The sequence below is a fragment of the Strigops habroptila genome, chromosome 6 (genome assembly GCF_004027225.2).
Source record: "Strigops habroptila isolate Jane chromosome 6, bStrHab1.2.pri, whole genome shotgun sequence".
In the NCBI taxonomy this organism is placed as follows: domain Eukaryota; kingdom Metazoa; phylum Chordata; class Aves; order Psittaciformes; family Psittacidae; genus Strigops; species Strigops habroptila.
This window is the reverse complement of record NC_044282.2, coordinates 68,301,496-68,324,745: the sequence shown is the minus strand read 5'-3', so window position 1 is coordinate 68,324,745 and position 23,250 is coordinate 68,301,496. Positions and strand designations below refer to the sequence as shown.

The 23,250-nt window shown below is 39.8% G+C and overlaps 1 protein-coding gene across 2 annotated transcripts in view; it reads left to right on the top strand.

Moving 5' to 3' along the window:
* MACROD2 (mono-ADP ribosylhydrolase 2) overlaps nucleotides 1–23,250 on the top strand; it is an 886,338-nt gene that overhangs the window by 512,998 nt on the left and 350,090 nt on the right. For both annotated transcript variants that reach the window (XM_030489748.1, XM_030489749.2), the window contains exon 6: nucleotides 4,279–4,400. In XM_030489748.1, coding sequence (XP_030345608.1) covers nucleotides 4,279–4,400 — 122 coding nt within the window. The remainder of the gene's footprint in view (nucleotides 1–4,278; nucleotides 4,401–23,250) is intronic.

Below are 23,250 nucleotides of genomic sequence, written 5' to 3'. Positions count from 1 at the left end.
TACCTTTCCCTGTGGCTCCCTGCACCTTGGTACTGTTAAAATTTAAGTGCACATCTCTGCTCTGTGTATACAGAGAAAGTGATTTACGAACACATGGATAGCAGCTTTTTAATGAAGTTTCCTATCAAGGAGCTTGGCTGGAAGACTGACCATAGTAAATCTGAAGCTCCAAAGCAGTGCTGGCAGCTTCAGTTGGCATAAAAATGAAAACGCCAAGTGTGGCATTCTCTGAGAGCTGACTGCTCCCAGTTTTACTCTCTCAACCTGCTTTTGTAGAACAAAAAACATATTAAGGGACATTTGGGGGAACGCTCATATCACTTGCTCCTGTTTGACCTCATTAAGAAACATTCAATCTGCAAAGGGGTGTAGGAGCTCCAAGAAGGAACAGGACCTGTTTGGTAGCAGGGGTATCTACCAGGCTTTTCCAGCCAAAGTTTCTCTGCATTTCCCTTAGTTTAAAAGTCTTTAGATGATGAGATGGCTTCTGTTCCATGGTGATGTGCCTCTGCATGCACAGTGTATCTCAGCCTGTCATCATGTCATCCCTGTGGCTGGTGCTTCTGTCTGCATTGCCCTCTGCAGTTGACTTGCCTTCTCCTGTAGTGAAACTTATCCCTGCACATGTCCTATGATCATAGAATCATAGAATAGTTTGGGTTGGAAGGGACCTTCAAAGCTCATCTAGCCCAACCTTCCTTCCATGGGCAGGGACATCTTCGGCTACACCAGGTTGCTCAGAGCCCCATCCAACCTGGCCTTGAATGTTTCTAGGGATGGGGCATCCACCACCTCTCTGGGCAACCTGTGCCAGTGTTTCACCATCATCAGCATAAAAAATGTCTTCCTTATATCTAGTCTAAATCTATGCTCTTTTTGTTTGTCATGGTCCTTTACTGTCATTGAAGTCTGACTTGGAAGTTGTGTTTGCTTTAGAAAGGCCATGCGCTTCTCTAGGGTGGATGCTTGTTCTGACCACGGGTTGACTGGTGTGGAAGGTGATGAGTAGGGCTTGCACATCTATGTTTGTCCTTGCCAGCAGTGCTGGAGGTTTGCACAGGGACTTGCTGCTGTAGTGGGTGACTGGAACAGCAGGGCAGCAGTTCTGCCCCTTAATTTTCTTGTAGACAAGTGCCTGTAGACCTCTCCCCTCCAGCGCACCCTCCATCCTCCAGCTCCATAGTGAACAAATTTCTCCATCTCTGTGCAGCTGGGTGAGGGGGGAATGTGTGAGCAGAAAGAAAACTTCATTGTGACAGACAAGCTGGGAGATTGACGTAGTCTTCATAGCTATATTAAAAATAAATGGCTCTGCTTCAGCCTGTGAAGTCTGATCCTCATATATTAACAGCATGGGCTGGGAGGTGGGGGGGAGAGTTCTTTTGTTTTCGGATTTGTTTGCTTTATGCCTGTATAATCTCAAAGGGTTTTGCCTGCCTGCGAACCTTAGTGTATTGCGGAATAGCTTGAGCAGAATAATGTATAGTTTAGGCAATGTAGGGATACAGTGATTTTATTGACAAAGGAAAACAATAGAATTATTGCTTCCCTGTTCGTCTACTGGCCATGAAACACAGGCATATTATTAATGCTGCTTTGGTAGTTAAATCTTACTCTATCATGTGTTTCAGAATAATAATGTGCCTAAGAAAAGCAATTTTTGGCAGTGATACGCTGTAAACAATTACAATAGTTTTGGTATTTTATAAACCAGTTCATAACCACCTTCAGTGTTCTTTCTAAAGAGCCACCTCTGGGCTTGTAAAAATTAAAACATAAAAGCTAATAACTGCATTAAAGGTTACCTTTTTCCATCAAGTGTCTGGTGCAGTGATGGAGGGTTGCTAATGAGGCACCATGAAAATGCTAAATCGGGAAGTTCTGAAAAAAAGATGACAAGAAAAACACTTCCCATTTATTGAGCTGAGAATTTTTAAAATCGGTGTTTAATAATGGAACACTAAAGGAGGGGAGTTCAGCATTTAATGAGTGACATGCATCTAGAAATTATACCAAGGGGAGTTTTATACAGAAAGACCCAAGCAAGAGTTTGATACTTGGGCTGTTCCCTAAAACTCCTTCTTGTTGTTAAGTAATCAATTAATAATTTAAGCCATTAAGGGTGGGTGTTACAAGTTTGAAATGCATCACAGTACCTCTGATCTTAGTGTCTGTAAATGTAGAATGACCTCAATCGAGATCAGATTCACAAGTACATTCCTTCCCCCGGCTCAGTAATTGCAGCTTGCCTCTTGCAAAAACAAAGAACAAGAAGGAATAGAAAAGGCAAGGGAAGCTTTTTCTTCCTCTAAAGTTGCCAACAGCCAAATGCCAACATTTCCATATAGAAATCTTGCTTGGGAAGTTGCAACCTGAAGGAAACTGCTGTAGTCATAGTCTGAATTTATAGTCTTTCCTAATGGAAGTACTCACACTCTTGCAAGCAGAAGTTGATTTTAAACTAGCTATGCTATTTCTTTTTTTGTTCTATGTGTTAGTTCTCAGTTTATTACAGTGGCTAAGACATGTGGGGAAAAACACACCTTTCTCCTGAACTCTCCAACTGAAGCCATTGTGGTTGTTTCAGTCCCCTGCTGTCATCCTGCTCATCAGCAGATACTCACCACCTACTTGATGGTCCAGTTGCCTGAAGTGCTGTAGGGAGGGTTTGCTGGAGTTGCTGTCTGGCAGCTGTGACATTCAACAGAAATCATCCAATCTGTCCATCTTGTTCCCACAACTGGAGAAAATTACTGTGATCAAGAGGGAAAGAAGAGTAGTTAACCTTTTTTTCACTCCTCAGTAGGGAGGTTTTCTGTAGCAGTTGGGAAGTTTAACCCTTATGGGTTTCAGTTCCCTATCACAACTGATTCCTCTGTGTTTCTGGTCACTGGGACTTGCCTACGTGGTTTTTTTTTTCCTGAATTATCAATGCTTTCTGACTAAGGCAAAGAAAAAACGTGGATAGGTTCAAAACATTCTGCCTCAGCACATAAGCCGCCTTGTAAGTAGCAGAGATTAGGACTTCACAGGTTTAAAAAAAGGCAGCATACATTTTAATGTTAATTTGTGCATTTTCACTTATGCTTTCGTATAGGTTGGAGGGAAATAATGAAAGGCAGCTTGCACAAAGTATAATGGTGTGAATTCTATAGGATTTGTGAGTAAAAGAAAGTATTTCAATGTGTAACAGCAGCAGATGTTGCTTGGAAACCTGTCCCACATGGGACAGAAACACAACCTAACCAATGGGACTAGCAGTACTGCAGTTGAATGCATTGGCCTAATCCCTGTTTGTGGCAACGCTGCAAAAAAAGTAGTGCCACTATTTATTATTGCTGCTGTACATTGTAGTGGGTGATAAGAAAGAGGACAAGTTATGTACCTGTCACAATAACTCATTCTATCGTGTTCACATGTGCTATAAAATAATGATGTTTGAAAAGTAAATGTGCTTCCTACTAGTCAAGGGTGGGGGAAGAGAATGGGTAAAAGAGACACCTTTTAGTTTGTAGTTTTCAGGGGTTTTTTACTCCAGGCTTTTTATCTCATTTTTCTTATAGCACTTTAGAGACTTTGATTGATTGCAGCATCTGATTTTGATAAGTCCAGAGGCTTCATACCTAAGATATTCCTTGACTGTACTTTCTCTCTTTGTTCATTATAAGTTTCTTCAAACGGAATATTTTGTTTTATTGCATGGTGTCTCCATCTGGTCTGCTGTGAGAGGAAAGCACGTTCTTTGAATAACGCATTCATAACTCACAGCTTTTCTTCTCTTAAAATGGTTGCTGAAAAAAAGACTTAGTTTCAGACAAAAAACCTGACGTGTATCGCCATCAGTGTGCTGAGGTTTTGTGTAGTGACCTTTCCCAGTGAGTGAACCTTCAAGGGGTGAGAACTGTTTCAAAGTTGTGCAATACTTACACTTGTACAGCCCTGAAGATTTAGGGTATTTATGAACGCATTTCATCTATCCTGTATGTGGAGTGCAGTACACCCATAACAAGTGCGTAGTGCATCTTTCTCACTTTCCTTTAGTCCAAATACTTAATAATATAGCCTTGACTATTTTTAGCTTTTAATCGTCACAGATGTAGCTTATTCTGTGATTTGCAGTTGCAACCACTTCTCTTGCAATAGTATTCCTACCTTGGTGACAAGGTACAGTACCAAAATGGATTGACTTGCGATGTAGTACTTCTGCAGAATCATGACATAAGCAAAAAAACTCACTGTAGGATGTCTAACTTCTTTTATCGTCTTTATTTCTTGCAGATGTGATCCATACTGTTGGGCCGATCGCAAGAGGCTATCTCACCGACGATCATAAAGAAAACTTGGCAAGTTGCTATAAATCCTCTCTGAAACTGGCAAAAGAAAACAACATCAGATCAATTGTAAGTACTGTATGAGAACACGTTATTTTTTCTGATTTGGATCTTTGTTTTCTCACTGTAGAATAATTATAATGGTAGGATTCCAGAAGGATTTCTTGCTTTATGTGATGTACAAAAAACCAAGAAATTAAATATTGGTTAGCCAAAATAGTTGCTACAGGAAAGGGATATGCTTGTCTTAAAAATTAGGGAAAGTTGGCCTGGTAGCAGGAGTGCAACAACTACGTCATTAATAGAGCAGAAAGGGGGGGAGCTGTTCCCCTGGCTTATTCTTATACTGTCTTATTTATTAAAAAAGACCTGAGAAGCCACTGGCCCAGGAGGACAACTGCATGTAGTGTTGCCTCCTGAATAGCTGAGAAGTGATTAATTTGTTACTCATTGTCTGTTAATGTTTCTTCCTAAAAATAAAGGTATTGGTCAAGTGGCACTGTTTTTAGCACCCCCTGACCAAAATCAATCATAAAATATCTTGTTAAATGATATTCTCTTGAATTATAAAGCTTCTTTGATTGCTTGAAATACAAGTTACATTTTTGTACCTCAAAAGGCCAGATTTTCAAAGTCCAGAGGGAAAAGTAGCTGTTCCCTCTCCAGCTCTGCAGCTTTTATTCGGTAGCTCAAACCATTGCAGCTGAAGTCTTTAGATTTCCATAGTTCCTTATGTATGTAACCAAGAGGGAAGCTATCACCTGGGCCTGACTTCACACCTTTTGGATCATTTCAGCTGGTTTTGTGATAGCATATATGTTTGGCATCTTAGAACACACGGATTTAATCTAAAATGTGTTAGGTGGACCAGTGGTGTTAAATCAGGGTGAAATATTCAATAGGGGAAAGCTATTAATATTGAAAAGCTGCAAATGGAAAATCAAGCTTTTTAAGGAGAGGAGCAAGATAGTTGTAGGGCTTTGAGTCTGAGTTAGATGTGTGCTGTAGAATCAAACCTGATGAATACTGCTTATTTCTTTCTTTTTGGTGTAAACTGTGCTCATTACACATTTTTCTGCTAATGAAATCTCTGAACTTCTCAGTATAGTTCCAGTGAACCCTTTCTTTGCCACTATCCAGCCACAAAAAAGAGCTGGTACCCAAATGTAGTTGTTAGTTGATTTTTGGTTTGGGGTGGTTTGTTGTTTGGGTTTTTTGCCCTTCAAAGCTAGGCGTGTAAGTTGGAACTGAAAGCAACCTCAGGGAGGGGGCCATGTTTTGAACTCCTGTCTGGGATTTAAACACGAATGTTTCTGTCCTGCTGTGATTCTCATTGAGCCAGTAAGATATCTGTGCTGTTACTCCTACATTCATCCTCATTCCTGGCTTTAGGCTCTGTTAAATGCTTCTTCAAGGGCATTTAAGTTAGTGAAAAAGTTCTGAACAGGAGGGTAAGGGGGGGGGGGGGGGAAGGAAAAAATAGATAAAATATGAAATAGTGTAAGAAAAATAGTGAAATAGCATGAAATAACAAAGGAAACTCTTCAATGGGCATTGATCAGTGCTGGTAATTCTTGCATCTGTAAGGATTCTGTAATTTTGGGATGTTCTGGGTGGTAGGTTGGCATTTAACATAGAATAATGAGTGGTCATGCTCATGGGTCTAATGAAAGCTACCCTGATATTTTAGTTAGAAAAGATGACCACAGGATAAATCATCCATGGATTATTTCCTTGCTGGTTAAGAGCTGTTGACTGTGCACCTGTTTGAGATAAAAAATACTCAACACCCAGACTTGCAGGACACAGCTGCACAAGCTGAACAGGAGCCAAGAGCCATTCATTCATACCGGCATTAAAAAGCTTAGCAAGCAATATGGATTTTAAAGTCCACATGACAGATCATGGATTGTTCTGAAAAGCCGTAAGTCCAGCGATTTCAGTGATGCTTTGGGAAGTGAGGGCTACTTGAGTGTCTACCCTGATGAACAAATCAAGCCTGGAGCAAAGTAAAATGTGTAATTCATTCAATTAAGGAGCAGTAGATTAGTGTGAGTCTGAAGGCAAGAATGCAAAGTGCAAGTGGGTTTCACAAAGATCCAGTACAGTAGACATAGGAGGAAAGGAAAGAAAATTAGTAAAAGTACCTCCAGACTTCTGAGGCTTGCAGAGACCCCATAGAGAGAATTGAGGTATGCACATTAACTCAAATGGAGAACATCTGAGCGTGGGCCAGATTATGGCAACAGATATATTTGCAATAGGGAGAAGACAAAAACTGGGGGGATGGAGGAGAGTTACCTGTGTAAAATAGAGAAGTGAAAATCAGCTGTGCTGATTGACAGCATATTTTGATTGCCTCTGTAACAAGAAGATGAAATAAGTACGGGAAAGAGGAAAATGAGGAATTGAAAATAGGTACCGAGGAAAGGCAGGAAAAGCAGTATACTTCTTCCATATAAATAAATAGATTTTGATGATAGAAATTTGTAATATACTATAAGAATTAGCTAAACCAGAAAGCATCGGAGCACTAGTAATTGTAGTAAGTGAGAAGAAAGCAGGAAGACATTAAAGGATTGTAACAACATGAATGTGTTACTTATCTTCAGAACAGAAAGGGCAGCAAGTGTAGAAATGAATGCAAAAAGAGGAAAAAAACCCACAGTTCAAATTGTTTTGAATATGAATTGTGTCATAGGAATTAGAATTGCTGGAGGCATTATGAATGAAGAGTAATGATAAATGGCAATGTATCAAGTTGGACACAAGTGTGCAGGGTGACTCAGGGTGCACCACTAAACGCAGTTTAATTTAACATCTTAATGATTTTTGAAGAGTACATAAACAGCTCATTAATTACATTTACAAATGATACTACATTAGGCAGCATTGCAAACACTAGAAAAGGACAGAGATGTATGATGACAATTGATTACAGACACTGCGACTATAACCTCATCCAGCATCCACCATAGCACCAGAAGGGAGGTTTTGCCTCCACTGCAGTGGAGGAGAGGTCAGAACCAGAGCTGACAGCTACAGGGTAATTCGGCATGGGAGAAGATGAAGTAGCATATGGTGGGGAAAAATAACCCAGTTTGCAAATAGGCAAAGGGAGAAGCATGCTGAAAGCCAGCATAATGAGGAAATAGTCTCTAATAATAAGCCTCAAATTAGATCTACTTACAGCAGTCACTGTTCTGTTTCAGTGTTATATTGTTGAGCTGCCTATAGAGAAATGATAGATGCTGTGGAGGTTGTAGTTTCTGGGAGAACAGAAACAAGATTTGGACTAGATCAAAATTCACACATATGTGTATGTAGATGGTTTATGTACTGAGGAAGGGGGGCAATGATCTTGAAATACTGTGAATTGTGAGATGCAGCTTTATGGGGGGAAGGGAAGAATGTAATTATGTGTATAATAACATATGCGTATGATAATTAAATGGTGTAGGTAGTAGTGATTTGGGTTGTGTTTTTGTCCAAGGTGTCCAGGTGTGGATGACAGCAACTCTGTGCTAACTCTTGGTGAAGCACTGAAATTTTATCTGAAAATATTATAAACTCAGTATATAAAAAAATAGACACGACGGGTAAAACCAGAATTGAGATGAGCGACTATAATAAAATGCCAGTCAGAGTGACTGCCAAGGCTCATAATTCACCAGCAGCCATGGGTGAGGGTTGGTTGGACCAGATGATCCTTGAGGTCCCTTCCAACCTGGTATTCCATTATTCTCATAACCGTTAAGGCAGAATTAAGAGCCTCAGGAACAGATCTGATTATCTGCAGGATTGTTCAGAGAACTCAAACAGCCCCTGATATTTGTCTCCTGTGCTCGTTTTCTCAAACCATTCATGTTCAATGTGAGGCTTTAAATCCTGTCTTTTCATACAGGAGTTTGTCTCTCTCCAGGTCATCTACTCCATCTACCTGTTAGGTTACCAAAGTAAAGTTTACATTTGTTTGTCCTTGTTATCTGGCACTCCTGAAAACACTCATTGCTTTTTCCTTCACGCTTTTTTATGTAGCTATGCCCACTGTAGGACACTTGAGCAGCTCTCTGGCTGTGTGGTCATTGGTGCTGAGTGAATCTTTTGTGTTGGATAAGTCTTGTTTATACAGTCCTCTGTCTGGTTAAGAGGATACTTGAGTCATTTTTTCTGTTTATCTCCACTTAAGTTGGTACAAATAAATGGAAGGAAAAATATATAAGGTAATACAAGGAGTTTATTTTAGGAATAAATAGTTGGTGTTTAAGCAAACTAAGTTTCTTAAATGTTCATAATAATTTCCTAATAATCTAAAAAATTGTATTTTGATGTTGGTCTCTAACACACTGGTAGTGACTGCTGTCCTGCATCAATTAAACCTCAGCTTCCTGAAACACGGGGAACACATTATAGGCACCGATCTTCACTCAAAGAAGAAATGGTAAAAATAGTTCAATAGGTGTTTTTCTGGGTTTTCTGTATTGGTTTTCTAAGTAAGAGTCTTGCCAATTAATTGTTAGGTTTTCAGGCAGACTGGGGAGTTGTAATCACTGCTTTCAGGGATTAAATTGGTCCCTTGTTTACGTGTTTGAAATTATTTACTGTGTGCTCTGACTTTTTCGAAGGACCTCTTGTCCTGCTTTTCTTTGCACAACTGCTCTGAAGCCATCTGATACCCTGCAACTTTTCTGAACGTCAGGCACTTCCCTGCCACGTACTTCATTCAGACTCGCTCCTGGTTAAAAAACCCCAAAACTTACTTAATTGATGTCAATCAGAGCCAGGATTGCAGCTAAACAGACACTTTGTGAACTAGGCAGAAAATAGAAAAGGATGCTGTACATAGTTGTGGGTAGGATCCAAGGCAAAAGGGCTGTAGTGTATTTGCAGAGAAGGGAAGTAGGTGCTGATCCCTCACCCAGAAGGCTTTTAACCGCAAGAAAGGTACCTGCCACTTATCCGTTTACAGCAGTTAAGAAATAACCAAATTACAGCACTTAAAAAATAACCAAATTGTCTTTTTCATTGGCATTCTTGGTATTTTTCACCTTTAAAAGGAAGTTGAACTTCCGATACGCTGCACTTTTTCTTTGAGTTCTGTTTGAAGGAGGACATACTTAGCCTGCGTGATGCCTGAATCTTCAATTGTAACTCTCAGACTTGAATTTTTAATACCAATTTCAAACCCAGAGCATCCTCAGCTCCTCCTGTCCTGAATTATAAAAGTCACAAAAGAGGAATTTTACTTGAGTCGTAGAAAGGCACTTGGAATGGTGTACTAAAAAGTATTGGTCTAACAGATTGCTTTACAGTCTTGCCTTTACCTGCCTTGTTCTCTCATCATGCAGAGTTATGTTTTAGGGAAAAGTAAAGCTTTTTTTTTATTATTTTATTTTTGTTTTTTATTTTTAAGGAAACTTATTTCTTGCTGAGAATGTTGCCATAGCAATGAATTTTAAGTCTGAAATTCCTAAAGCTTAACTTTATTCTATCATCTGGTTTTCTGATATAGATTCATATCCATCAATCAGAAGAGTTACTTCAGAAGGAAATCTCCGCAGCATCATAAATCTACTTAATTTGTTTCTTTGAAACACTTGTTTAGCTTGTAAGCGATGATATGAGTGATCTTACATTTTCAAACTCTCTTTTCTCTTCAGCTCAACTTCCTCCTTTTTTTTACTTAACTTTCTTCTTTTAAAGATTTCCCAGATAATATCTCTGATAATTAATCTACTACATGAAGTTTTTAAGTCTGCTTAATTACCATGTAGGCTTTTTACATCTATGTCAGATGAGGAGGTTGTGATCTTTCCTTTTGGTTACAGAAACTGCTGTAACTGGCTGTGCTTTTGTCAACCCTAGGGGAACCTGCTGCTTTGTGTTGCATGTGCCCCCAACTCTTTCTTCCAAAATGATCTCGGCAGATTGAATCACAATCCTGTTTCTTCAATGAGGATTTTGTTAAATGAGATGTATTCAGCAAGATCAAGTGTAAATCGTTGCACCTAAACAGAGATGCTCATTCAACTGAGAAAGGTTAAGGAATAATTGTAGCCCTGGGCAGAGATTCCTCGGAGAATAAGCTGGAGTTTGTAGTGGATGATACACTGAAAATGAGTTGAAAATATCACCCTGTTGTGGGGAAAACCAAGAAAGGAGCAGCTGTAGAGTGACAATTAAACAGGAAAAATCCATGGAGTTACCTATTGCCCCACTTGAGCAGAGCGAACTGGACTACTGTATAGGCAACTGGAAGACAGGGTTTCAACTGGGGATGATGATGGAGTTAGAAACAGCACCAAGAGTAGAGTGTAAGAAAAAGTTGTTAAAATCCAGAGAATAGAAGACTAAAGGTGAGAAGGAAAAAAAAGTCATCAATGCATAAAAGGCTATTGAAGAGTAAAAGTTATTAAATTGTTGTCTGCTGGGGACAGAACAAGAAGTCAGTCTGAATTTATAGGAATGGAGTTTTAGGTTAGAGATTATGAGGAATTTCCTAGTTAGAAGGATGATAAAGTGTTAGGAGAACTGTTCACGGAAGTTATGGCTCCACCAGTATCTGTACATGGGCCACCATCAGCATTTGTTGAAACCCCGGCTCTTAATGCATTAAGTGCTGCCACAAGGCTGAGCTCCAGCAGCAAGGCTGTTGCAGCCTTGGGGCGGTCGGCAGGTAGCCTGCTCGCTGCAGGCGCTGGCTGTACAATGCAGACAGACATTGGTTTATGTTGCAAGCAGAATTCCTTTAAAGAAAAAAAGAAGTGGTTTTAATGCTGTTGTGTTTTTGTTTTGATCACGGTTGCACAAGTTTCTGTTTCTTCTGCCTCACCAGCGTGCCACTGGGGATGGTTTTCCTGATGAGATAAATGCCTTTGATTGCTGTTTCTCCAACTGTCTGGCTACCTTTCCTTCTCGCTGCAAAGGGTTCTGTGCAGACACTGAGAAGATAACTAGCTTAGGGTGCACATATAACATGTGCGATAACATTGAGACTTGTGCATGCTTCTGTGGTTTTCAGTAAGCCATTTAATTTTTGTTTCTGCCACTTAAGTTATATATTCAGTATATATGTCCTAGGACAAAGTGGATTTATTTGATGCTTCAAGTGTATTACAGTGTTTGTTTCAGAAAGGGGCAGGAACAGCCCCAAACTGAGCAAGTGCTTGAATTTCTACCAACAGACAGATCTCAGGATGCTGGGGTTTAGATACTTGCATCAAGTGGCATTAAGAGATGACAGAAGCCACTATAGCCCCTCCACTCACCTGACCACAAATAACTGCCTAGGTAGTATGAAGAAATAACAGTGGTGCTTTAATAAACAGATTGCATTACTAGGGAGTCAGTTCTCTGTTTTCTTGGTCTGTGATGTTACTGTTGTAGCTGTTCTGCAACATGGCGATTTTGTGATGAGAAGAGGGAGAAAGGTTAGTTGTTTTTGTTGGGTTTAATGAAACACTGACTGTACACTTGGAAAAAGAAAGCAAACTGGTGGAATAAAAAAGCAATGTCTTGCTCAGGAATAAATTCTGCAAGTTCGTGTATGTGATAGGTTTAACGTGGGATAATTTGCCAATCACCCTGTGGGAATCTTGTCCTTAAAAGGATGAAACTTTCTAGATACACTGCCTGTTGGCTCGATAATTGGGGAACTGTCTCATTAGGGAAGGACAAAGTACAAATCTGTCAGACAGTGGACCACAATACTAGTTATATGAGACAGCTCATAAAAGCTAGGGATTGCTGGAAAGTCTACACCATAAAGTGCAGGGGAAGAGATTGATGTTTCTGTACAGAGGAAATTCTACTGGGGGAAAAAAAGAATCTTCATTTTGATTGAAAAGAAGAAAGTAAAAATAGACTAGAGGAATTCTTATTTGCATGCAGATCTCAGCTGTCCAGAGTCAAGTGTGCAAGATGCTTGTCATTATTTGAATAGCAGGTTCTTGTAATGGAAATTCATAGTGAAAGTTCATGGCATACAAAATTTCTTAACAAAGCCCATAGAGCTGGCGGGCTGTGGCCATCAAGCTCTGTGCAAAGTCATTGCTGTCCTCTGGTTTTACTTCCTTTCATTGACTTATTCCCAGTCATCTTGTCTGCGGTTTGTAGGCTCTTTAGGAGGGCTTGCATTTGGTCTGTAAGGACTGTCTGTGTGCTAGGAAGGTGCAATCCCTGTTAAGACTCATGGGATTCACAGCAACAACCACAATGAAAAATATTAGTTACAACAGGGTCAGGTGTGTGTTTTTCTGACGTGGACTGCATCAGAGTGACTCTCTCCATCACCAGAAGTAGAGTCAAATCGTGCTGAAATTAGAAGCTGCTTATTCACAGGTTTTCATGCTGGAGGTACCCTCTGTGACGCCTAGAAGTGTATAAAGAGCTGTCTGGCAGATAGTGACTTGTCACTACCAGATTTTCTTTTCTTTGCAATTTGATGGTGAGGAAAAGATCCCGTGATGCTGCATTTTAGCACTCTGTGGTGCTCACAAGGTCCCTGTCACTTGGCATTTTTCATCTGATAATTTTGAGACACTTCTGTACATCCCATTTGGTTTTTCTAAACATTGCCTTAGTTTAGTATTAAATTTGTATGTTTTCTTGCTTGAAATGAGTCCATTTTTCAAATAGCAAATTGAATTGCGTTGAACAACATTTGTAATATTTGCTTAGCTAAACTAAAGCAAAGAAATTAAAAATTAAGAGCATAAAATCTGTGTATCAGATGGGCATCATAATAATTAGGTTAAAAAATAAAGTATTTCATTACAGCATAATATCAATTTAGGATCAGAGTAAATATACTGGGAAGTAGTTCTGGAAAATAAACCGAAGGGGCATGCTTTCATGAGCCTTATTTGCCAGCTTGTTAAATATGTTTTCCCTGAATTGCTAGTAGTCACTTGGAGCCACACATGTTGCACAGGAATGAATATATTATAGCTACATATAAAGAAACAGCAACAATCGATAGTTAGCTACAAACTTTATACCCTTACTTGAGAGGTTTTTAAGTATTATTCCAGTGTGATAAGGTCACGTTATCTTTTAAGGCCTGTACAGTGTAAAACCCCTATAATTCAAATCATAGAATCATAGAAATAATGTAATTGAAGTAATATGACTGGTACTTTAGTATTGTATCCTGATGGAATATTCATTTCTTTCATCTGAAAAACTGTTCTCACTAAATATAAACCACGCACAGTCCATATCCAAGTAAACAGTTTAGCAGCCTTATTTTTGCAAAGCTGACTTGCTTATCAGCTCCTGGTGATGTCTGACAATTAGGAATTTTGTTAAATTGAGATAATTATAGGTAAAGGATTTCTTCATTCTTTTTCTTGTTACGCCTTTCCTAAAAGATGACTCCCTAGGTTAAAGTTATAAGCCAAGAACACACATTTCTGTAGACTGCAGTTAGCTTGAGCATTTACTTTGCTATTTGTTCTATTCACATTGGAATATAGACTATGTTATGCTACAAGTCTTCTCTTTTTATAAGGAAATGAATCAGCATATTGTTGGGTTTTGTGAGTTGTCATACCTTTCTGAACTTTCCCTGACATATACTGGCTGGATTAAACCTTTATGAATTAAATCTCGATCTGTGTCCATTCCACACAACCAACCACTTCCAGAAGAGTAGCAGACATGAGACGATGGTGTTTGGTCATACCAAATGGCATAGTTTGGACAGAAAACTTGGATGACAATCTTAGCTGAGAAAACTTAGTGCTGGGGCAGCACTAAGTGCTGTGTTCTTCCCTAATGTGTTCTTCCCTAAGCACATGCAGTTCTATCCCCTTGTGCAAAAAAAGAGGAAACCCACAAACGTGTCAGAGCCTGTAATGAAAGGTGAGAGAGCACAAGGCCAGCAACTTTTTGTATTTATTACCTGTTGGCATTCCTTGTGGTGGAATTCAGCCCTCCTGAGTCAAGCATAGACAGTCAGGCTTTGTGCAGGAAACTTCGTTGGCATAATAATGATGCAATTCATTCTCCTAGTTTGTAAGCAGATGATGCTGTTTCAGTATGATCTCTCTGTGCTATTTATTTCTACCTGCCCCAGATTCATCTCCGGCCACCCTTGTAAATGTGCTTCTTTGTGGTTTGCTTATTGGAACCAAATTGTGCCCCACCTCATCACATCCCTGAAGCTGAACATCCAAGTGTTCGAATGATACAGAAACCTTTGTACCTGCCTGCTTCCTGCAGAAGGAAGAAATGCTGCCATTAGTGCTTCTTGATGTTAATCTTCAATCTTCTATTCAGTTCTCATTTCAGTCCTGCATCCTGATATGAGTGTCTTTCAACTGGGTGATTGCAGATCAGAATTTTGCTTTTCAAAGCAAAACACATAATGGTACAAAGAATTTCTTCGTATGTGCTACATGCAGGCATTCCTGTTTGATGTCCATAGGACACCTATTTATGATTTTCCCTTTTTTCTCTTTGTCTCTCTTTTGTTCTGTACCCTCATGCATGTTCATTGTTTCACTCTTTTTGAATCATCTGCACAATTAAGAAGGGTCTTTGACTATCAGAGTTGAGTTATATTAAAGCAAAGTGTGTCCAGACGTAACTAAACCAGCAGATACATAAAGGTTCTCATTTGGTTATCTCACAAGTCTTTTCTCCATTGCCCTGACACAGAGATGAGGAGTATGACATATCACCTGATGCCGTATTAATATCTCAATGTTCATAATTCACCAGTTCACATAATGTAGCTCCGGGTTTGAAAGCAAGCAATCCTATAGCACATATCCATGTACCTTCAAAATAAAATAGAAAAAAAATTTGCTAAAAGATGGTAATAATAAAAAAAATGTTTCATTAGACTACCAACCATTTGGTGGTTCAAGAAACATATTGCTAAAAAACTGCGAGGTGGCGATGTTGGCATTGGTTCCTTTAAATAAGCTGTCATCAGGGAGGATGTATATCCATCATATTTCATTTCAGGACTTCACCTCCAGAAGCTAATGACATTAATGACAGCTAATTCTGCTTAGACCTGATGATGGTGGTGACTACAGCTTGTAATCAGGCATTAGAAACAACCCACTTGATAAATTCAAGGATGCTGAGCCAAATCACCTACTGCACTGTTGTCTTTAATTAAAATTGCTACTGATGGATGTTTTTAAAAGCAGGAACTGTTGGTGTGCCTCATCACCATCTATTGTGCATCATTTCAGTGGTACATCTGTTTCCTTCATTTATAGTTGGGGGGGGGAACATTTTGCCATTGTCATATGTTTGGCTTAAGTTGGATTTATTTTTTGGGAGGGCCTAATCTAGTGTCATAAACACCATCTGAAGGATTTCTGCAGGTACTAGGGACAATCAAAATAACCTATCCCATTCTAGCCTAAATACTCATGAATCTTGACCAAAAAGAGCTGTCATCACTGTACCAGCTGTAGTCTCTGAACTGGGTAGCTTGGATGCGTTACTACGATTTATCATCGTACCTTTCCTTTGCAGTGCAGATGTGCTTTAAGTAAATGAAACCATTTTTCTTTATTATCTCGTTGTTAAGAACACCAGCCCTTGCATTTCCCCAAGTGTAGGGCTTCTCTGAATAAATATGCAAAGTATCATTTCACAGAATGACATTCTACCGAATCTCTTTGTACTTAGTCCTGCCAGAGGAGGGAGAGCTGAGATGGTTTATAAAATATGCGTGCACCTTACAAGTCTTTATGAGGTAGTCTGGGGAGACTAATGGAATGCTACCCAAGTGTCAGGGAGATTTTGGTTAAATGACAGGCTCTGGAAAAGGCTTTGGAGTATAAAATACAAAGTTAAATTCTCACTAGTACCTAAATAACAGCCTGAACTTAATAAAAGCATTTCCAGCCAAATAAAATGTTAGATAGTTTGGGCTGAATCATGAAAGATTGTTAGTTAAAGATAACAATTCACTTGTAATTCTGACTTGTGAATAGTACCTTTTTCACTGGGTAAATCGAAAAGGGAGAATAGCAAATAGGCAGGAATACTCAGGCATGAATGCGACATAAGTATAGGTCAGGAAGAAAAATCCTACCCAAGGCAAACTTGCAAATTGTATGAATGCTTGTGGAGAGGGCTAATTAGAAGCAGATGCTTAGTTCTTTGGAATTACAGTGGGAGTGGTGGCAGGCATTGAAACAGCTGAAGTCAAAAGACTTTCTAAAAACATGTAATACCTCTGCCATATAACTGTTTGATGTATTGTTAAGTTATGAGGGTGATGTTTAAACTATTATGGAATCACGGAATGGTTTGGGTTGGAAGGAATCCTAAAGCTCATCTAGTTCTAATCCCCAGCCACAGGCAGGTACACCTGGCCTTGAACACTGCCGCAGAGGGGGCAGCCACAGCTTCTCTGGACAACCTGTGCCAGGGCCTCACCACCCTCACAAGGAAGAACTTCTTACTAATATTTAATCTAAATCCATCCTCTGTCAGTTTAAAGCCATTCCCCCTTGTCCTATCACTACATGCCCTTGTAAAAAGTCCCTCTCCAGCTTTCTTGTAGGCCCCTTTTAGGTGGAAGGCTGCTCTAAGGTCTCCCTGGAGCCTTCTCTTCCCCAGGCTGAACAAGCCCAAGTCTCTCAGCCTGTTTTCATAGAAGAGGTGCTCCAGCCCTTCCCCTGATCATCTTCATGGCCTCCTCTGGGCTCACTCCAACAGGTTTAGGTCCTTCTCATGTTGGATGCGCCAGAGCTGGATGCAGTACTCCAAGTGGGTGTCTTAGGAGAGCAAAGTAGAGGGGCAGGATCACCTCTTTCGACCTGCTGGTCATGCTCCTTTTGGTGCAGCCCAGCACCATCCAGCAAACTCCTTATCCACCGAGCGGTCCCTCTGTCAAACCCATGCCTCTCCAGGTTAGAGACAAGGATGTTGCGTGTGTCAGTGTCAAATGTTTTGCACAAGTCAGTTGCTAATCCTAGAGAGTTACTTGGTGCTTCCTGCTTGTGCATACATTTTTCACCTTGGTGTGTGCTGAAAATGTGACAGTGCCGAGGTCAGCGGTGAAGTTGTCTCTGAGGTGTTTGCATGTCTCATTTTAGTACCCTCTAGTCTCCCAAAGAGGTTGAATTTCATTAGAGAAATGGCAGCCTCTCCAAAAATTAGTAAGCCAGAGTTGTGCTGTTAGTAGTTCTTGGATCTTTCCATCAGTAGGAAGAACTGGTTTGTATTGACAAAAAGTGCTAACTGTTACGAATGCATGTACAGACCTTTGCCTTAAAAAGGTCTCTGGAAACCTTCTGTGTTTGTAGATTGTAACTGGTTTTGTTCTTTTTCTTTCTTTGAATGGCTCAGGAGATCTTCTTTTGTAAATCCTGTAGACATCAAGGAAAGCGCTAGCTTGAAAGATTTGGAATTAGTAATGAGTTCATGTCAAATGATAGCTCACTTAAAATAAGAATGGGGTTTTTATCTGTGAAATTTCAGAAGGCATGAAATCTGTAAATAAAGGTAATGTGTCCAGTGGGCCCTTTTCCTATTTCCCAAGGTTTTTCTAGTGGATTTCTAGTGTGTTTATTAAGCTCTTCCAGAATATGTTGTTCTCACATTTTATACTGAAGAATAAATAAATCAAACCCCTTTAGAGCAGCCGGCTCTCTTAATGGTGAGGAGCAGGCTTGCCAGCTACACAACTATCGTCTTCTGAGGTATTACCAGGAGAATTAAAATCTTTCAAGGGCTCTTGAGCACACTGTCATTGAGCAATTGCTGGATACACATTAGGAAACATTTGTTTTTACAAAAACAAAAACTATGAAATTGTTTGACTCTCGGATAGACTGATCGTAAATGTGCTTTTTCCCAACCATTGTGGATAAAGAATTTGGGCTCAGCCGAAACTATCGGAGTCAAGCTCCAGTGGTGTGTATCTGAACTACATCATCTCATAAACTCTCAGCACCTAAGCAGACTTCAGTTGGCATAACGAATGCAATCAATAAGTAATAATCAAATCTCAGAGTGGAGAAGGGCAGGCTCTGTAAATGTTCTGGTACAGTGCACATCACTGTGTTGATGTCAGAAAACGGCACCAGTGGAAACCATCAAAGTGGGGCAATATTCTGCAGAAGAGTGCCAAAAATTTACATAATTTCCTATAAATTTTCATTTCTAATGTGACATGAATCATCACATGCTTGGAGTTTCAGTGCAGAAGTGCTCAGCTGTTGCTGCAAGCCATTTAAATGTGCTTATTGAAGATCATGGTCCCTGGCTTTCAATCAGTTCAATGTAACAAAAATGATTAAAGGCTTATGAAAAGTAATAATTTAAAAGACAAAAATACTGGAATACTTTGATAGCTAATAGGCAACTTTTGCCATTAGGAGTAGTGATGGACAAAGCCCCAGCAGTGGAAGAGCTGCAAATAATTGGAGATGTACTGAGGGCTAACCACAGGAGTAAGCCTGCCTCATTCAGCGTGATGCCCTGTCTGCAGGCAAGTAGTTGATGTGGGTAGATTTCAGATTCCTAAACCGTAGCTGGTAATACAGTGTGCACAGAAAACCGAGGCTGATCTTATGTTTGCTTTATTTTGCTTCCCTTGGTTTTAACCTCTTTTCCTAGCAAAGTAACATGAAGGCTTGTTTGTTTAGTTGACAGGCTAGTATGTGAGAGCTTCTTGGAGGAAGCTTTGCATCTTCTTTTGATTGACTTAGGGTTAAAAACCTTGGCACACTATTAACTTGGACACATTCCTGTAGTCATGTCCAGCATGGAAAAAGACATGCTTAAGGGGATAGGAAATTCAATCTAAAGGGGTTCTGATCGTGGGATCACTGACGGAAACAGAATGAGTGAAGAATAATGCCGTTTAAAAGAGATAAAAATTTAGGTTATCAGATAGACAATCTTGTTGCAGAATGTAGTTTAAGTCACAATACCTTGGAAATGGAAGGAGGCAGAATAGATAGTAAGTGTTATTTTTTTAATTATTATTATTTCTTTTAATGAATCCTAGGACAAAGTAAAACAAAAGCATAGATGTTCTGGGAGAAGCCTTGGGAGGTGACCTGAAGCGTTACAGCTTCTATGTAAAAGGCCAGGATGAGAGGCTGGTGAAGAAAGAAGTGGAGGCTCTCTGAAAGGGAAGGGGGGAAAAAACCAATAAGGTTTTACCAAGTATATGGACTACTTGAAGGTTTAGGTTTTTCCATGAAGAAGTAGGTAGGCAGGTGTGAACAGAGGCAGGCTGGGGGAGAAGGTAGTTCCATACAAAGCAGTGACAGGAGTGCCTTGGTGTGACCCTATAGAGGCTACATATATGAATATTTACATTGCAAGTGAAGTTTACTCCCCTCTGCATGACACAGCTGTCATGAAACAGGTATCTCTGAATCCTAATTACTCACTTTCCACCTGTTACTTAACTGGTGTGGGCTGGAGGAGGGTGAAAGCACACAGGGATGCATGTAAAAATAGTAGGGACTGTCAATGGAAATCATCACCTGACTCATTAATGCAGCCCTCACAGCAGCGGGAGGAAAACTGTAGCTTCTGCCTGGTACATTCGGAGTCAGTAATTAGCCGGTGACACTGTCAGTGTTGCACTAATATTTTTATAGTAGCTATGGATGAGCTGTTCTTAGGTGGCTCGTTGCTGCATTGTAGAAACTTGCTCTTTTGTCCATGCAGAGCTTTGAAATGAAGCGGGTGGGAGAAAATCCTAGGCTTTTCTCCAGCAGGTGGATAGGAAAAGCCTGAGCTAACGTGATGGCATATCCTGAGCATCAACTACTGCACATGCTGTTGAGTGTTGGGCTCTTTGAGTAAGAGCGTTGCTCCAACAAGCTTAGTACAACATCATGGATGCTGTGCATCACCATCCTCTCCAGTGCTCTCGGTGTGCAGGCTGCCACACAAAGCTGGTTTCTTAGCCTGCTCTTGAGGCTGCTGGAGTGCTGGCTGCTGTTTCACAGGGGACAAAATGGTTTTTCCTTCCTTGTTCCCTACTCCCTCTTACAGTTGACACAGGAGGTTGAAGGCGAGATTACAAATAAATTACAAGTGTGTTATTGTAAGACACTTTAATGCATCTTACACGTTTTCCTAACAGATGCACATTTCCACATTGTTGTTATTTTTGTCATTATATAGAAAACATTTAAAGAAAGGATAGTTTTGAAAGGCCTATTTACAATATTACCAGTTTGTAACACAAGCACAGTAGCTTAACCTGAAGTATTTTAATTAAGGGTGTTTTGGTTTGTTTTTTACATTGTTAGCCAGATAAACAGAACAAATGTGGAAAGGCTAACTGACTTACCTTGCTCAATTTATCAGAATGCTTTTGATAACATTTGACATCATTTTCTTACGCGGAATGGAGAAGGGAGAGTGGTGGAACGTTTTGTTCTTCCTGGTGTGTTATTTTTGGGAAGTGTCTAGGGTGCATTTAGATAAACTACAGTGCTAAGTCTGAGCAAGAAAGACCTAAATATCCAGTGAATTACTCCTATTTGCATTGAGAAATTAACTGTAATTAGCATTCAAGTGTTAATGATATTGTATTTGTGAAGCTGATAAGGCCTCTGGGAGTGTGATTGCAAGAAACTTCTATTGTACTATATGCAAATCTAGCCACTTAGCTTTAATTAGGTTGAAACCTGGAGCAATTATCAGCAGTTGCTTTACTATTAATGAGCTTGACAGGGCTGTCCATCATGGTGTTTTATATGATTGAGAATTAGAATACTGAATCCCAGTTGGTTCACTGTTCAAAGAACTTGCAGCCTTTGTCAAGCAAAACCATTTCATTTGGTATGCCATACATTTTGTTAGTTCCAGTCATTGGAAAGACTGAAGTCCTTATAAATTTGTATAGCTGCTATTTTCTGCATGATGGTTTCAGAATATGAGAGAATTTCTTTTAAGGCTTCGTTGCCAATAATTTTTTTAAAAATAAATGGTTCTAAGAGCAGTTGGATGGTTGCAATGTAAAATTTAGTTGCTTGACAGCCAAATAATACTGTTTATGATAACCATTGACTGCTGAATTTCCTCACAAAATTAGCTGATGTCTCCTCTTACGTGATGATGTTGGATACTTCACATTCTGGTTTTAGTAGAGAACAACAAGAGAGATGTAAGGGCAAGAGAGGAAAAGCATATGATGCCTAGCACCTTAAATGTGTTGTGTTTCACCCTTCATGAGAGCACCAACCATTAGTGACTGCTGTTGCTGCTCTTTACCGTCTGGGTATTGTTGTTGGGGTTTTTTACCTCAGGCCTTGAAATGATTAGAATAGATAGTTTCTGAAGGTATATATTAAAAAAATTACCTGAAATAGATGCTTTGTATTTGTAATTCTTTTATTGGGGTTTGATAGATAGCAAAATACAATTGTGAACTTTCTTGTGTTCTCTCGGGCGAGGCTGAAATGAAACCACCAACGGTGTTTTTAGCATTTCTCAGTATTCCTTAGGATGTGAAAAGCTTTACTGCATTGAATGAGAGTGCAGTGCCATCTAAACTACCAGCCACTGCAGCACGAAATGCTGTTTTAGTCACATATGTATTTAAACACTAGAGGTTGTGGGGTTTTTTTCAGCAGAGATGAGAGACTGAGAGCGTTTACAGAACATTGTTTTATGAGGTGCTGTTGAACAGTCCCAAGTTCGAAAGTGCAAGAGGGAGGCGAGCTCTGGGAATGGTTTACAGTGGGGGAGGAAGCATCTTCTGGGGGGGTCCTGCCCTGCCATCAGGACATGTATTTGGTTTCTCATGGGGATGGGGGCTGCTGCCCTAGCTGCAGGGTGGATTTTTCCTTCTGCTGTGGGTTCAGGTTGCCTCCTGTCCCCATGCTGCTCCAGACCAGCTGCCACTCACAAGACAAAGCCTGGTTACGTGCTTAGCGTTGGAAGGATCATATTGAGAAAGAAAGGCTTGTTTTTGAGGGGGAAGGTCAGCTATAGAAAGTTTTAGAAGAGTAAATAACAATACATGTTCTAGATCAGTATCTCTGACAGCTAAATACCGTGGGGAAAATAACACACTGAGTCTCAGTTGTTTGTAATTCAAAGTAAGCCAGCTAGAGCTAGATGGAGCAGAATTATGAATCAGATGCAGAGATGCTAGTACCAATTTATTCCTCCAGGAAAAAAGAGCTTCTAAACCACAGGCTTTTTGGTGATGCTGTGATTTTTATTTTCTAGTTGAGCAGAGTTTAGATTAAGCATGTAGATATTGGTTTGTTATGCAGCCGTGTTGCATAGAAAATGTACTATATAGCGATATTCTTGGCGATTTCATCTTTGGGAAAAGGCTAGTTAAGGATCATCAAATAAGTAATCCAGCTGGCTGATTAGAAGCCATTAATTACTAACTGGATCTCAAATCATCACCCTTCCGCTTCTGCCTGGGAGTCACTGCTCAGATTGTCCATAGCAGGGCCAACTTTGCCATAATCCTATGTAATAGTAGTCTGTAATTCACACAGTGTCTGGTAATTTAAGCAACAGGCCACACAGGCTACTAAAGGGTAAAAGACAGCACATAAGTTACTCACCTTAATGAGGCTTGTTTGAGCTGTGCTTTGCCAGTTTATTATTAAAGAGTGAAAATGGGATCTGTTTTGCCCCTCTACCCTCTGGCATGAGAGGAAGTTCAAAAATTGCTACATATATCATTTCCTTATTGATACTTTCCCTGCTATTAACTTTATAATGATGCCATATGCATTTTTCAGTACCTAAATTACACACAGCATTCATTCTTCAAAGGTTTGTTTTTTCCCATCTTTTTCAGCAAGGAACCTGTGATTTAGTCTTGCCCTAATTCACTCTGAAGGTTGTATGTGGTTACAAGAAAAGGTCAAACTGTTGTTGCTTTTAAATGCTGCTGAGCTTTTAAAGTATTTCTTTGTATGCAGACCATTTACTATTATTA